This window comes from Hyla sarda, chromosome 4 (assembly GCF_029499605.1).
Source record: "Hyla sarda isolate aHylSar1 chromosome 4, aHylSar1.hap1, whole genome shotgun sequence".
NCBI lineage: Eukaryota > Metazoa > Chordata > Amphibia > Anura > Hylidae > Hyla > Hyla sarda.
The window spans coordinates 267410854-267428144 of NC_079192.1; the positions used below are offsets into that span (position 1 = coordinate 267410854).

The following is a 17291-nucleotide window of genomic DNA, read 5'->3' on the forward strand; positions in this document are numbered from 1 at the left end:
CCCCGGCTGCTGCTAGCAGCTGGAACCTGCCGTGTATGATGTGAGTACCGTTCCGACGCTCGTTGTCATACACCGGACGTAAATGTACGACCTGGTGTGCAAAGTACCACCAAACCAGGATGTACTTTATGTCCGTGGTCGTTAAGTGGTTAAAGTGTACCCCTCAGATCCAACACCACATTTTTTTTAATATATCACTCAGTACCTAATCCTGACCATGTACATCTAATTGTTATGTGTCTAGCACCTTTATTTTTTTATTACACTTTTAATGTAGCTCACTAGTCTGAATTCCTCTGAAAGGGAGGGGGCGTGGCCTCACTGTGCAGGTCTCCGCCCCCTCCCTCAGTATGCTGTCTGCTCACATCTCCCCTAGCATTAGCAAAACTACAACTCCCAGCTTGTCCTCAGTGACAGTAGCGGGACACAAGCTGACAGTGGGAGGATTTTTCCTCTAGTTGTGAGCCCTGCACACCAGCTGTCAATCAAGGAAGTGTGTCCATGACATAGGTGATGACGCATGGACACAGCAGGGCTAGTATGTGTCCAAGAAGAAAATACTGAAAATTTTCCAATGAAAGCAATTGCAAAACTGATTTTGCATGTTTTGCAACACATCAAAAGTATTAGTATCTGACAGTGCCCATTCAACTATATACGCCAAACATGTTGCCACATTGCCTCTGGCTTCTGCTGGTACCTTTGAGGAAACATGACTAGACATCCTGGACCATGGTTATTGGGGTACTCATTTATTTTAGCCTCAGGACCTGAGTGAACGGTCTAATTCTGGACCCGTTTGGATAGTTTTCACATAGCACTATATTTTATTAATATCAAGGCTTTGTAAGCTAGAATTTGTATGCTCCTGTTTTATCCCTTGATGAACACCATATATTACAAAGGAAGGGAGAAATGAGTTGTGATCTTACAGCATGTCACAGGAATCTGTTTTGGGCATCAGTTGAGAAAGTGGAAGTAGTATCAGCTATGCTACTGATCTGTATATATTTGTGGCGATTGTAACAAGTTATAACCCCTTGTTTCTTGCTAAATTGATTACAATTGTTTGTCTTCTTGTTTAGCATCACAATGGACCTTTCTGAATATTTTACATTTATACCTTAAAAAAAAAAAGAAAAAAAAAAAAAAAGGGTATAATTTAAGTAGTGCCTCTCAGTCAGTGATGTGTGTTTCAGTAGGTGCTACTAGTACTATTTGTGAATTTTTCTACTTCAGAATATAGAATATAAAAGGACTACTTTGTTTCTCCTCAAGAAGTCAAGCCTGCAATGTACAGTTTTTTAGATTAAAAGGGGTATTCCAGGAAAACACTTTTTTTTATATATATCAACTGGCTCCAGAAAGTTAAAACAGATTTGTAAATGACAAAAAAAAAAAAAAAAAAAAAAATCTTACTCCTTTCAATACTTAGCTGCTGAAGTAGAGTTCTTTTCTGTCTACCTGCTCTCCAATGACACCTGTCCAGAATATGAGCGAATCCATATAGCAAACCTCATGCTCCAGACAGTTCTCGAGACAGACGTCAGCAGAGAGCACTGTTGTCAGACAGAAAAGAACATCTCAACTTCAGCAGCTGATAACTATTGGAAGGATTAAGATTTTTTAATAGAAGTAAATTTACAAATCTGTTTAACTTTCTGGAACTAGTTGATCAAAAAAATAAATAAATACAAAATATTTAATCTCCCCTATAAATTCTGAGACTGTCAAAACCTGTGGAGAGGTAGATTGGTACAGTTACAACGGTCTCTGAAAAATGAAAGATCCATTGGGTTCTGCAGGCAACACAGGTCAAAATTATGTTTTTTTAGCAAAAGCAACATAAAAAGTACCGTAATTTCATTTTTGAAAAAAGTTGCCACTATTAACAGTAGTACTAGTACCTGTTTGCTTCAGGGAATACACCTCATTTTAAAAAGGGAAACTGACAGCTGGTTCTCCCACACAAAACGCATAGGGTTAGGCCATGTTCACATATCAGAACATCTGCACAGAAAATCTGCAGACACCGGCATAACATGCTGGCGATAGTACCGCTCAGGCACTTGAAGTCTCAGACAGCAATGCATTCTGTGCGGAGTCTGCAGAAAGAATAGACATGTCCATATTCTTTCTGCGGACATTGGGATTTGAATTTCCACACCAGATGTTCCTGCGTGAAAATTCTGCTATGTAAACAGCACAGCAGAATCCCATTGAATGCAAAAGGGGACTCTGTGTGGAATTCCGCACAGAATTCCTCACAAATTCGGGCGTGTGAATAAAGCCCAATAGTGAGGGTGCTTGGAGAAGGATAAAAAAAATAAAAATAAAATTATATAAAAAACACAGGGGGCGCTCCCTGATAAGAGGTATCTGCTGATGTGTGCCCTTCACCACACCACAGTGAGATACCCACCTTGTGAGGCCGTGAACTTAATGGTACAGCGGTAAGCACGGGCTGGGTCAATGGTTTTTAGTTGGCTGCTGCGCTCCTACCGGTATCGGGCCCCAATAATGGTGGCCGATGGTAATGGTAGACACATGAGATGTAAAAAACGGTTTTGCGGAGGTGCTGCACAAAAAGAACATGAAGAGAGGACTCGAGCAGCACAGGACAATAAAATGTTTTATTGGTATAACGGGGACAACGCATTTCGGCATGAACTCATGCCTTCCTCAGGTCCACTTACAGTGCCCAAGTAGATTCTGGTAGTACTGTAGAGCTGGTCAGAGGTCCTGTGTGAGTCTGTGCTGCCGCCTGTCTGAGGTAGAGCTGGTCACTTCGGGACGTTTTTTACGTCTCATCTGTCTACTAATAGTGAGGGGGAATTGGATTTAAATGTATAGTTTGTCTGGATCAGTGCCTCCGTTCTGGAGATACATTTGGTATTAGCCTCCATTGCTAATATGTAAATAACTGGCTTTGGCACAAATTCGGTTAATTTATACCTCATTTTAAATCAGGTTCACCCGTACTATTACCCTGTGTATTGGGTTTAGTGCGGGTGAACCAGCAGGTTTCCTTTAAGGGTACATTCCCACACAGCGTATTTGCTGCTGCGTATTTTATTTTCTCTGTTGAAGTCAATGGGTAGGAAAATACGCAGCACCAAATACGCAGCAAAATACGCCGTGTGGGAACGTACCCTTAAAAGGGAACCTGTCACACTGAACAGTCCAATCTGCCAGCATCATGTTTGTGCAAGAGGAGAGGAGCAGATTGGGCTGTCCTGACAGCTATATATGTGTATACCTGTGCATATAAGGAGAGCTGTCACTCACCGAGTAGGCCTGCCCACATGACTAAATGGGCACTGTCAGCTATAAAAACTTTATGGGGGGAGATTTATCAAAACCTGTCCAGAGAAAAAGTTGCTGAGTTGCCCATAGCAACCAATCAGATCACTTTCATTTTTGAAAAAATGAAAGCAGCAATCTGGTTGCCATCAGCAACTTTTCCTCTAGACCGGTTTTGATAAATCTCCCCCTATATCTTACATCTTGACAAAAAATAAAAATAAATTATTTTTTTATTTTTTAAATATTAGAAAAACTAGCAAATTTTATTAAAGAAAACTGCCTTTGAAAGTCCTACCACTAGGGGTCCCTATACCTCCTGGGACACTGATGACTCCCACAGCAGCATGAGCATGTCCAAGGGTCATGGACACGAGATGGCTGATTGACAAGGCTGCACGAGGAACACAGCTAGCAGCATCACTGCTGTAACAGTTTTAACCTCTTAAGGAGATAGGGCGTATGCATACGCCCTGCATCCGAGTCCTTAAAGGGGTATTCCAGGCAAAAACTTTTTTTTATATATCAACTGGCTCCGGAAAGTTAAACAAATTTGTAAATTACTTATATTAAAAAATCTTAATCCTTCCAATAGTTATTAGCTTCTGAAGTTGAGTTGCTGTTTTCTGTCCAACTGCTTTCTGATGACTCATGTCCCGGGAGCTGTCCAGCTCCTATGGGGATATTCTCCCATCATGCAAGGGATATTCTCCCATCATGCACAGCTCCCGTGACGTCATCATTGAGCAGTTAGACAGAAAACTTCAGAAGCTAATAACTAGTGGAAGGATTAAGATTTTTTTAATAGAAGTAATTTACAAATCTGTTTAACTTTCCGGAGCCAGTTGATATATATCTAAAAAAAAAAAAAGAAGTTTTTGCCTTTTTGACACCCCAACCCCCCACCCCCCCCAGCGATCGCCGGAAAGCGACGGTCAATTCAGACCGACGATTTTCGGAGGATCCGGGTCATACCGGTGTGCGGAGACCCGGAAAATGAGGGGGAATCTTGGACACCCCCGGTCCCCCTGAAGGGATAGGAGTTAGGTGGCAGGGGTGCCACCCCTCCTATCCCTGCTATTACTCGTCAAGACGCGACGACCAATAGCAGATCGGGGGGGGGGGGGGGGGGTGTTTAAAGTTCGGTTCCCCCGTCCTGCCCACCGACAGTACTCCGGGCAGAACGGGGGAACTGTAGCGTGACAGGTGGCGAAGCGGTGGAGGTCCCTTACCTGATCAGCGGCGGCAATGATATGCGGCTCCCTCATGGCTCCCTGATGAAGACTACGGAAGCCGGTGAGTAGTTGCCTAGCAACATCTGGGGGGGGGGGGGGGGGGGGATAAACTTTGGAGACCATATACAGTGCTCTCTAAACTGTAGCCCCCCCCAGATGTTGCAAAACTACAACTCCCAGCATGCCGAGAGCCGTTTGGGCATGCTGGGATTTGCAGTTTTGCAAGATTTAGAGGGCTGCAGTTTGGAGATAACTTTGCAGTGATCTATTAACTGTAGTCCTCCAGATGTTGCAAAACTACAACTCTCAGCATGCCCACACAGCAGTTTGCTGTCTGGGCATGCTGTGATTTGTAGTTTTGCAACATCTGGAGGGGCACAGTTTGGAGATCACGCTGCAGTGGTCTCTGAACTGTGGCCTTGCAGATGTAACAAAAGTGCAAATCCCAGCACCCTGGTTGGAAAATACTGAGTTAGGTAACAGAACATAACTGAAGGTTTTCCAACCAGTGTGCCTCCAGCTGTTGCAAAAGTACAACTCCCAGCATGCACGTTCTGTCAGTACATGCTGGGAGTTGTAGTTTTGCAACAGCTGGAGTTTTGACCCCCCCCCCCCCCCCCAATGTGAACATACAGGGTACATTCACACAGGCAGGTTTACAGAAGTTCCCTGCTTCAAGTTTGGGCTGCGTCAAATTTTCTGCCGCTGCGCAAACTCCTAGCGGTAAACTCACTGTAAGCCTGCGCCAGTGAGAATGTACCCTAAAAACACTACCTCAAAATAAAGGGTAAAAAACACTATATACACCCCCTTACACTGTACCCCCCCCCCCCCCCACACCAACTTTACACGTCCAACTTTAACGAAAAGTCGTCAAACACCTGTGGGGTATTAAGGCTCACTGTACCCCTTGTTACATTCCCCGAGGGGTGTAGTTGCCAAACTAGTATGCCATGTGGGGGATTTTCTTGCTGTTCTGGCACCATAGGGGCCTCCTAAATGTGACATGCCCCCCAAAAACCATTTCAGAAAAACTCACTCTCCAAAATCATACTGTCGCTCCTTCCCTTCTGAGCCCTCTACTGTGCCCGCCGAATACTTGACATACACATATGAGGTATTTCCTTACTCGAGAGAAATTGGGTTACAAATTTTAGGAAGATTTTTCTCCTTTTACCCCTTGTAAAAATTCAAAAACTGGGTCTACAAGAACATGCCAGTGTATAAAATCAAGATTTAGAATTTTCTCCTTCCCTTTGCTGTTATTTCTGTGAAACACCTAAAGGGTTAACACACTTACTGAATGTCATTTTTAATACTTTGAGGGGTGTAGTTGTTATAATGGGGTCATTTGTGTGGTATTTCTAATATGAAGGCCCCTCAAATCCACTTCAAAACTGAACTGGTCCCTGAAAAATTCTGACTTTGAAAATTGTGTGGAAAAATTGGAAAAAAGTGTTGCTATACTTTCAAGCCCTCTGATGTCTTCAGAAAGTAAAAACATGTCAACTTTATGATGCAAACATAAAGTAGACATATTGTACATGTGAATCAATATAAAATTTGGGATGTCCATTTTCCTTATAAGCAGAGAGCTTCAAAGTTAAAAAAAATGCAACATTTTCTCATCAAATTTGGGAATTTTTCACCAAGAAATGATGCAAGTATCGACGAAATTTTACCAATAACATAAAGTAGAATATATCACGAAAAGACAAACAATCTCGGAATCAAATTCATAAGTAAAAGCATCCCAGAGTTATTAATGCTTAAAGTGACAGTGGTCAGATTTGCAAAAAAAAAAAAATAAATAAATAAAAAGGCCTGCGTCCTTAAGGTGAAAATGAGCTGTGTCCTTAAGGGGTTAACATGTGCCTCCAGCTGTAGCAAAACTACAACAACTCCAAGCATGCCTGGACAGTCAAATGATGTCGGGGGATGCTGGCAGTTGCAGTTTTGCAAAAGCTGTAGGCAGAGTGAGAAGTCACCACAGTGTGGGTAAGAGATGGACACGCCCCCTCCCTTTGACAAGATGGAAAAGGCATTAAGCAGTTGTAATTTGCTATTTTTAGTAAAATATGGGTGACAGACAAAAATTACATGTGCATGGCCAGGATGAGTAACAAGTTTTTTTTGTGTGGGATCTGACAGGTACTCTTTAAGCTCAGAATGCGCAGAGATTTACATAAATAAATGACAAGCTATTCTGGAACTTTTCCTAGAGAACTGTGGGGGGAGATTTATCAAAACCTGTGCAGAGGTAGTGTCATCCAGTCACCCATAGCAACCAAGTCACTTTTTCCAGAGTTTGTCAATGGAACAGGTTTCCTCTAACAAAGTCATTCATAAAAGGATTTGTCACAGCCATTGTGGGCAAGTCATATTTTATATATATTATTTGGCGCAGCTTTGGCATATAAGTGGTACACGCTAGTGGTCTGCCCCACCTCTCCCTATGAATAAGTGCACATAAGAGCAAAAATGTTCAGCAGTGATGTGAATAATTCTCTGGAGTCTAATGACATTAAAAGGCATACATGAAGCAAGGCAATAACTGAACACTGTCACACATAACATCTTGTGAATGCCTTATGACTCTCCCTCTTATCATGTACACTTCCAGCTGACCCGCCAACAGTGCCAGAGTCTAACATGCCTATTATAGTGGAGTTATAATACAGCTGCTATACACCAACATTGAGTGCAGCGTTTCCCCAACCAGGGTGCCTCCAGCTGTTGCAAAACTACAACTCCTACATACCTGCCATCGCTCCCCCAGTGCCTGTGGTAACCCGCTCTGGCCTCTGCCACGATCCTCTTCCTGGATGCTGGTGAGTCACACTGCACTCAGCCAATCACCGGCCGCAGCTAAGTCCCGCCTCGGCCAGCGATAGGCCGTATGGCAGCGTGAAGTTTTTGGTCCCAGCACCAGGCCACACTGCCACTCAGATAACATTAAAAGGGTACTCCGGCTCTAGACATCTTACTCGATGCATGGCTTGGCGCAGCATGTGAGCGGACGCGCAGTCTGGAGCTCTGCTGGGCATCCTGCTGTTATCCTGGGCTTCTGGCCTAAAATCTTTTCCTATTTGCCACCTATTACTAAAGTGATCCAGAGCATCCCTGCATCAGGATGGCCGGGCGGAGGCATACCAGGACACAGTGGGCACAGGAGGACGGTGAGGCAGAGATGCTGGAGGAGCCGGCGCCACCTTGTGTGGAAGTGGCAGGAGTTGCGGAGCACCTGCAGCACTTCACGGGTGAAACATATCAGCCGGAGCGGGCCCCGGCAGACGAGTGATGCGAGGAGGAGACAGATGGAGCCGACTGGCTGTCCGGGGCTCCGGTCTCTTCTACTGTGTCGAGTGGGCCTGAGCGCCCCTAAACCGCAGGTCAGTCTCAGGTTAACCCCCTGCATACAGGATCGTCCTCTGCTTAACCTGGGGACTCCTCTACCACTGCTGCCCTCTTTTCAAAAGACCCTACTGAGCCTCACCTTGATATTTCATATGCTGGGACAGGGAAAGCTGTGGCTGCACAGTTTCCTACTACCATTAACCCCTACTCTGCTGGTGTAGTGTCTGCTGCTATGGGTGCCTCGCTGCCTCCAACTTCTACTGCTGAGCCTACCCCGAAAGATGTCTTTTTGGCTGTCTCCAAGGGCAACACATGTTAAAATGTTGCTGGGAGGGTTGCGTGAGGACACTAACCTTATCCACCATGATATGCAAAAGGTTTCTGAGAGGATTGGTGCGGTCGAGGAAAGAGTGGGAGATCTGGAGGATCAAGTTCCTCTGATCAAGAGAGATATGCATCATGGGATAAATAATCTGACTGCACTTGCCGCAAAGTCTGATTACATGGAAAACCACCTGTGGCGGAACAATGTGCACCTGGTGGGCGTCCCTGAAAAGACAGAGGGTAGTGACCCTGGTCAGTACTTTGAAAATTGTTTCCTTAATACATTTGGGAAAAGAGACTGACACCTCTCTTTGCTGTTGAGCAGACCCATAAGGTGCCGACTCGTCCTCTTCCTCCTGGAGCCTCGAGCTGTCCTCATCTGCATTCTACACTTTAAAAAGGACAGATATCATCCTGCGCAAAGCCAGGGACATGGATTCCCTTACTATTAATGGCAGCCGTGATTCTATCTTTCCGGATTTTTCAGCCAAAGTTCAAAAGGCGGGCCAAATATGTGGATATCAAGCGACACCTGCGTGCACTGAATGTGGCGTACTCTATGCTTTACACTGCCCGTCTCAGGGTGGTCGCCTTAGGAACCACCAATATGTTTGGCACCTCTGTGATGGCTGCGAAGTGGCTGGATGTTCATGAGGCGTAAATACGGCGTGCCCGTACCTGAGGTTCCTGCGTGAACTTTGCATTTAACTGTGGTCCTGTTCATCTGATTAGGACTACTTGTGCCTTGGCTCACATTTAGGCATTATGGTCCCGATTGTGCCACTATGCCCATGTTATTCTATTATTGCTCTTTGTTTTTTCCATTTACTGCATATATTCAAAGTCTTTTGTTCTGTAGGTTTCTATATATGCTGCCAGATGTCCCATATATATTGTTTGTATTTGCTTGGACTTAAGCACGGCATGTTTGTGAAAAGGTTTTTTCTGTCTACATGTTACCTGCTCGCTCTACCTGGGCTGTTTGTTTGCCCCATGTTGAGACTGTTTGGTTTTTGTTGTCTGTCTGGAGTGTTTGTTTTGTGTCCTTCCTTCTGGCCTTTATGCAGTGCTCCATTTCCTATATCTCTCTCCCCTCTGGACCACTGGCGGCTACTGTTTCCTTTTATATTTTCATTTATGCTTCCCTGCTTTCCTTATGGCTACCGATTTACATGTAGTGGCTTGGAACGTGAGGGGCCTTAATGATCCCACTAAGAGTCTCGCTGTTTTTCGGGCGCTTAAATCCTACCAACCTGCTGTGATGTGCCTCTCTGAGACACACTTGACAGATGATCCAAAACATGTGCTGAACAAACCGTGGTTTGGCCACACCATTCACACCACTTTTCCTCCCATGCCCGGGGTGTAAGTGTTCTTATCCATAGCAATATTTTGTTTTTCGTGTACTTCTAGTCTCATTGATGCAGAGGGTAGGTTTTATTTGCCTTAACGGTTCCTTTAAATCGTACTGTGTGTACTGGTTGCACTCTATATTACACCCCCCCATACTTGAGCAATGGCGAGGGTGGCATCTTATTTATCTTCCTTGCCTGATGCACTGCTCTTTGTGGTTGGGGATTTCAATGATCTTTTACATCGAACACTTGATAGGTTTGGTACCCGGGGACCTCCCTACTATGGGTTTGGCTAGGTTTGTGGAGGAGGTGGGGTGGGCAGATCTTTGTAGGATACGTAATCCTGCTAAGATGCAATACTCTTGTTACTCTACGGCTTATGGTACGCTGTCATGCATTGATTTTGCACTGGGAAACGAGTTTGTCTTTCCCCCTGGTTACATCAGTGGAGTATTTCCCCCGTAGTCTCTCCAATCACTCCCCTATTTTTGTACATCACACCTTGAATTCTCATCCTAGGTTGTGAGGTTCTCTGTGGCAACTGAACACTTTTTGGCTTCAGGTCCCCTCAGTTGGCCTTACAAGACTGATATAGAAGCCTTTCTTGAGATCAATGCGGGAACTGCCTCGGTGGATACAATATGGGATTCTTTAAATGGCGTATGTGAGGGGTATTTTTATCAGAGATGTTACGACCTGTAAATCTAAGAATAGAGCGATCCAGGCCTCACTACAGCAGCAAGTGATCGTAGCAGAACAAAAAGGTTTGTGTGTGACCCTTCTGATATAGCGAGAGATAATTGGCAGTCCATGCAAGCACTATTAGACTCACATTTATTGCAGACGGCAGACAACAAGCGCTTCTTTCAAAAGCAGCACTACTTTCAGAGTGGTGAGAGCACGGGTCGCCTGCTGGCTCGTACTATTAGGACCCAGCAGGGGCTGATGCCACGAATGTTGTCCAGGAGGATGCGGACATCTTGAATATATAGTTTCCTTCTATGAGGAAACGTACTCTAAGCTGCCACATGATCTGGATGCTATTGATAAATTTGTTTCTGGTATCTCGCTCCCGGGGGCTATCGCATACCCAGAGGGATCTCCTAGATGAACCCATTACTCTTGAAGAATCAGAGGTTGCGTTGGGGGCCTTACCTAATGAGAAGTCCCCCGGGTGTTGACGGGCTTCCCAATGAGCATCTTAAACAATACCAAGACATTCTGCTGCCCCAGTTACTGGGGGGTTCTGCGGGCTGCTGAGGAAGGGGAGGGTCTGCCTGGGTCTATGCTAGAGGCCATTATAGTATTGCTCTTGAAACCCGGTAAGGACCCGATCTCTTCGGGCTCATATAGACGAGGTTCAAACGAGGTTCATGCCGGGGAAGTCAACGGCGGATAACATCAGGAGGCTCTTTTTAAATCTCCAGTTGCAACCCGAGTGTGCTGTTTGCAGGGCTGTGCTTTCACTCGACGCTGCTAAGGCTTTTGACAGCGTAGAGTGGAATTTCCTGTGGAGTGTCATGCATCACATGGGATTTGGGACCCAGTTTTTGATGTGGGTGCAATCGTTATACGCTGCCCTTCGTGCTAGAATTTGGGCTAATGGTTTACTTTCCCATTCCTTTCTCCTGGGTCGTGGTACACGCCAAGGGTGTCCCCTCTCCCAGTTTCTATTTGTTATAGCAATTGAGCCCTTGGCGGTACTTATTAAGGCTTCCATGGCGTTTGGGGGCTTCTGTATGCCCGTTACGCAGATTATATGCTTCTCTTCCTGGGAGATGTGGCACATTCCTTGCCCCCCTTAATGGCTCTTCTAGAAAAGTATGGTAATTACTTCGGCCTGTCCATCAACTGGGATAAGTCCACGATCCTTCCCCTTGATCCCATCCCCTCTACACTGGTTATTGCTAGGGCTGGTCTCCCTGTGGTTGCACAGTTTAAATATCTGGGTGTCCATGTTACTGCCTTTCCCTCTGATTATATTACTCAATCTTGTTCCGTTGCTAGATCGTAGTTATCAAAGTGGCTACTTGGTATAAACTTCCTCTTTCTATGATTGGTAGATCCAACTTCGTTAAAATGGTTTTAATGCCCCAGTTTTTGTATATTTTACATAATACCCCTGCCTGGATTCATATGAAATATTTTCTTAGGATTCAGTCATTATTTAGAGAGCTTATCTGGAATGGAAAGCCAGTTAGGATTCGCCTTGAAATGTTGCAACGTGGTAAGGAGACGGGTGGTTTATCCATTCCATTGGTATGTTGTTCACTGTACGAGTCCCTGTTTTTTGTGTTGGGGTTTCGTGTGCTTCTTGTTGCTGCCCCCTCTCCCCGTACTGATTGATGTTGTACTTTCATCTCATGTGATGCTCCTGCCTTACATTTGATTATGTATACTGACCTGTTTCTGCCTATCGTCTGGGGGGGAGATCATTGTAATACACTATTGTTTGCACTGTATTTTTTTGTTTAACCCCTTAATGACCAAGCCCATTTTCACCTGAAGGACCAGGCCAATTTTATTTTTGCGTTTTTGTTTTTTCCTCCTCGCCTTCTAAAATCCAGAACTCCTTTATATTTCGATCTACAGACCCATATAAGGGCTTGTTTTTTGTGTGACCAATTGTACTTTGTAATGAAACCTCTCATTTCACCATAAAATGTATGGCAACCCCCCCCCCCCCTCCCAAAAAACTTTTGGGGAGCAAATTTAAATTAAAACCACAATTTTGCACATTTTGGAGGGTTTTGTTTTCACACTGTACACTTTACAGTAAAAATGGCATGTTCTTTATTCTGTGGGTCAATACAATTAAAAGGATACCCATGGCTCGATACTTTTATATTTTTGTACCGCTTAAAAAAGAAAAATCTAAAACTTTTTGTACAAAATCAGTAATCTAAAATCGCCCTATTTTGACCACCTATAACTTTAATTTTTCCGTATATAGGGTGGTATGAGGGCTCATTTTTGTGCCGTCATATGTACTTTTTATCGATACCACAATTGCATATATAAAACTTTTAGAAAATTTTTTAGTAATTTTTTTAATAAAAAATGTGACAAAAAAAAGCTGCATTTTTTTACGTTTACGCCATTCACCGTACGGGATAATTAACATTATATTTTGATAGTTTGGACATTTACGCATGTGGCAATGCCAAATATGTTTATATAAAAATTTTTTAAAAAATTACGCTTTTTGGGGTAAAAATGGGAAACTCTGACAATTTTCATTTTTATTGGGGGGAGGGGATTTTTCACTTTTTTTACTTTTTATTTTTACATTTTTCTATTTATTTTACACTTTTTATGTCCCCATAGGGGACTATTCATAGCAATCAGTTGATTGCTAATACTGTGCAGTGCTATGCATAGGACACAGCACTGCTCAGTATTATCGGTGATCTTCTGCTCTGGTCTGCTCGATCTCAGACCAGAGCAGAAGACCCCGGGAGACGGCCGGAGCCAGGTGAGGGGACCTCCGTCCGCCATGCTGGATGATCGGATCGCCGCGGCAGCGCTGCTGGCAATCCGATCATCCATTCAAAGTACCGCACTGCCGCAGATGCCGTGATCTGTATTGATCATGGCATCTGAGGGGTTAATGGCGGACATCCGCGCGATCGCGGATGTCGGCCATTACAGGCGGGTCCCCGGCTGCTACTAGCAGCCGGAACCTGCCGTGTATGACGCGAGCACCTTTCCAATGCTCGCGGTCATACATAGGACGTAAATGTACGTCCTGGTGCGGGAAGTCCCGCCAAACCAGGAGGTTCATTTACGTCCGTGGTCGTTAAGGGGTTAAAGAGTACCTGTCACCAAATTTTTTTTTTATATTATGTTAATCAATGTATTAGAAACAACTTTCTAATAAATATATTATTTTTTTTATTTTCTTCCTTTTTTTTTTTTTTAAACTGAACACTAGGGGTCTCCCTACATGTCCGGCTCAGTGATTTCGGACTCATGCCGGCCTGGCAGTAGGAGTCCGAACTCTCAGCGCAGGCGAGGCACTGAAAAGCACAACGCAGCATATATTTATAAAAATAAAAAAAAATTATAAAATTATCCTACCAGTACTTAGCTGTTGAAGTTGAATTATTTTCTGTCTAACCACAGTGGTCTCCGCTGACACCTGTCTGTCTCAGGCACTTTCTATGGTAGGAGAGGTTTGCTATGGGAATTTGCTCCTGCTCTAGACAGTTCCTGAGACAGAGGTGTCAGCAGAGAGCACTTTTGTCTGACAGAAAAAAACAACTTCAGCAGCTGATAAGTACTGGTAGGATTAAGATTTTTTAATAGAAGTAATGAACAAATCTGTTTCATTTTTTGAAGCCAGTTGATAAGAAAAAAATTTTTTTTTTCACTGGAATACCTCTTCAACTCCTTGGGGACAGAGGGCGTACCTATACGCCCTCAGCCGGCTCCCTTTGTATATGCGGGGCCACGTCATAGCGGGTCGGGCCAGGCCTCTAACAACGGCCGGGACCTGTGGCTAATAGCGCGCAGCATTGATCGCGGTTCTGCGCACTATTAACCCTTTAGATGCTGCATTCAAAGTTGAACGCCGCGTCTAAAGTGAAAGTAAAGCAGTGCCGGTTAGCTCAGGGAGCTGTTTGGGATCGCTGCAGTGAAATTGTGGCATCCCGAGCAGCTTACAGGACAGCAGGAGGGTCCCTACCTGCCTCCTCGCTGTCCGATTGCCGAATGACTGCTCCAGGCATGAGCAGTCAAGCGGCAGAATCATCGATCACTGGTTTCCTATGAGAAACCATTGATCAATGTAAAAGATCAGTGTGTGCAGTGTTATAGCTCCCTATGGGAGCTATAACACTGCAAAAAAAAAAAAAGTGAAAAAAAAAGTGAAGATCATTTAACCCCTTCCTTAATAAAAGTTTGAATCGCCCCCTTTTCCCATAAAAAAAAAAAAAAAAAAAAAAAACAGTGTAAATAAAAACAAACATACCGTATTTATCAGGGTATACCACGCACCCTCATTTTACCAAGGATATTTGGGTAAAAAAAGTTTTTTACCCAAATATCCATGGTAAAATGATGGTGTGTGTATACCCCGATACACCCCCAGCAAAGGCAGGGGGAGAGAGGCCGTCGCTGCCCGCTTCTCTCCCCCTGCCTTTCCTGGGGTCTAGAGCCCTGCTGTCGGCCCTTCTCTCCCGCTGGCTATCTGCGCCGCTGCCCGTTCTCTCCCCCTGACTATCGGTGCCGGCGCCGATAGCCAGGGGGAGAGAAGCGGCTCTGACAGCCAGGGGGAGAGAAGGGGCAGCGGCACCCATTGCCGGCGCCGCTGCCCCGTTGCCTCCCCCCATCCCTGGTTGCATAATTACCTGCTGCCGGGGTCGGGTCCGCGCTGCTTCAGGCCTCCGGCATGCGTCCCCTGCGTCATTGCTATGCACTGCACGGCGCACTGACGTCATGCGCCGCACCGTGCAGCGCATAGCAACGACGCAGGGGACGCACGCCTAAGGCCTGAAGCAGCCTGAAGGGGCGCCGGCACGATAGACAGGAGGAGAGAAGGGCCGGCAGCGCTGGCTGTCTCTGCACCTGCAAAGCCGCTGCAGTTCATTGATTTAAAGCGCCCGCTTTAAATCATTGAACTGCAGCGGCTTATCGACGTATAACACACACACAGACTTTAGGCTAAAAATCTTAGCCTAAAAAGTGCGTGTTATACGCCGATAAATACGGTATGTGGTATCGCCGCATGCGGAAAATGTCTGAATTATAAAATATATCATTAATTAAACCGCACGGTAAATGGCGTACGCGCAATAAAATTCTAAAGTCCAAAATAGCGTATTTTTGGAAATGAATTAAAAGTGATGAAAAAGTGATCAATACATAAATGGTACCGAGAAGAACTTCAGATCACGGCGCAAAAAAACAAAAATGAGCCCTCATACGCATAAAAATAAAAAAAAAAAGTTATGGGAGTCAGAAAATGACAAATTTTCCTGCATGTAGTTATGATTTTTTCCAGAAGTACGACAAAATCAAACCTATATTAGTAGGGTATCATTTTAATCGTATAGACCTACAGAATAAAGATAAGGTGACATTTTTACCGAAAAATTTACTGCGTAGAAATGGAAACCCCCAAAAGTTACTAAATGGCATTTTCTCTTCAATTTTGTCACACAATGAATTTTTTTCCGTTTCGCCGTAGATTTTTGGGTAAAATGACTGATGTCATTACAAAGTAGAATTGGTGGCACAAAAAATAAGCCATCATATGGATTTTTAGCTGCAAAGTTGAAAGGGTTATGATTTTTTTAAAGGTAGGGAGGAAAAAAAAAAAAACGAAAGTGCAAAAACTGGAAAACCCTCTGTCCCCAAGGGGTTAAAGGTCAGTATTCGGAAGCTAAATCCTGGAGTGGATTTTACACCAAGACACTATAATGGAAGGATCTTCCCCCTGGCACTGCAGTATAAGTACTTATTCCACACAAGCTGTTAGATGTGGGCCTCCAGCTGCTGCAAAACTACAACTCCCAGCATGCCCAGACAGCCAAAGGCTGTCTGGGCATGCTGGGAGTTGTAGTTTTGCAACAGGTCAACACACCCTGGTTGGGAAACCCTGCTCTGGGCAAGGCAAAAGCATCTTACAGATTTGCCCTGACCCAAATGAATGGAGTTGTAGTTTGTGAACAGTCAGGGGCCCCAGGTTTGGGGGGGGGGGTCACTGTCTTGCAGGGTTATGGTCACCAGCTATTGGTCCTTATAAGAAGTAGTGATCAGTCATATTCATTGCAAGTTTGTTGCAAATTTTTCCAATTACTTTTCAAGAGAAAAAAAAAAACTGCAGTGTGAACATGCCCAATCACTATACTTTCACAACCTGTGGCTTTACTGCTATTGAACTACAACTCCCATCATGCCCTGACAGCAGGTAATAACACCTGCACCTTTCCACAGGTGAGTCCCTGGATGTCTCTGTCACAGAACAGGTGACCTTTCCGGGACACCCCCACGTGACAGCGCCACCCAGCGGCCATGACACATACACACAGACATGTCGCACCTGCAGGGTGGTGATGTGTTTGTCGTTGAACTTGTTCTCACAATAGCGCAGCACCAGCGATGTCTTCCCTACACAGCCCTCTCCGAGCAGCACCACCTTGAACGAATACGTTTTGCTGGCCGCAGCTCCGCCTCCTCCTCCTCCAGCCGCCATGGACACCACTGAAGCGGGCAAATACCAAGCCCCGGAGAGCGGCCCTGTCTCCCCTCCACTTATGGGTGACAATACGGATCTGACAGGCCAAGGACTCCCAGATCTTCAATCCGCCTCCCTCTAATGGCGACTTCTTCCTCTTACGTCACTCAGTTGGTCACGTGGTGTCAGGGAGCCGCTGGTAGAGGAGGATGACTGGTGGGCGTGTCCAGGGAAAGGGCGTGACTTATCAGGCAGTTTATTGGGAGTCTGTATTAGACGTGCAGTGCGCATGCGCAGTACTTGTTGTACTATTTCTTCAGGCGTTTATATGTTGGCACGAAGGAAACGAAACTTTAGTAAAGAGTCATGTAGTAAAATCATGGCCTGTAGTTTATCCTCTTCCCAATTCGGTAAAATACTAACAGTAATAGACATATGCCATTCCTTCATAAAATGTATGATATGGAGAAAGTGCCCAGTCACAGAGCTGTATAAAACGACGTTTATATTAAAATAAAAAATCTAAACATCATCCTT

General features: G+C 44.8%; 1 protein-coding gene across 1 annotated transcript in view; it reads right to left on the bottom strand.

The window, feature by feature from the left end:
• RAB21 (RAB21, member RAS oncogene family) overlaps positions 1 to 16925 on the bottom strand; it is a 29726-nt gene extending 12801 nt beyond the window's left edge. Inside the window, exon 1 of the mRNA XM_056574114.1 lies at positions 16620 to 16925. Within this exon, the coding sequence (XP_056430089.1) occupies positions 16620 to 16772 (153 nt within the window). The 5' untranslated portion in view covers positions 16773 to 16925. The remainder of the gene's footprint in view (positions 1 to 16619) is intronic.
• Between the last annotated feature and the right edge of the window lie 366 nt (positions 16926 to 17291).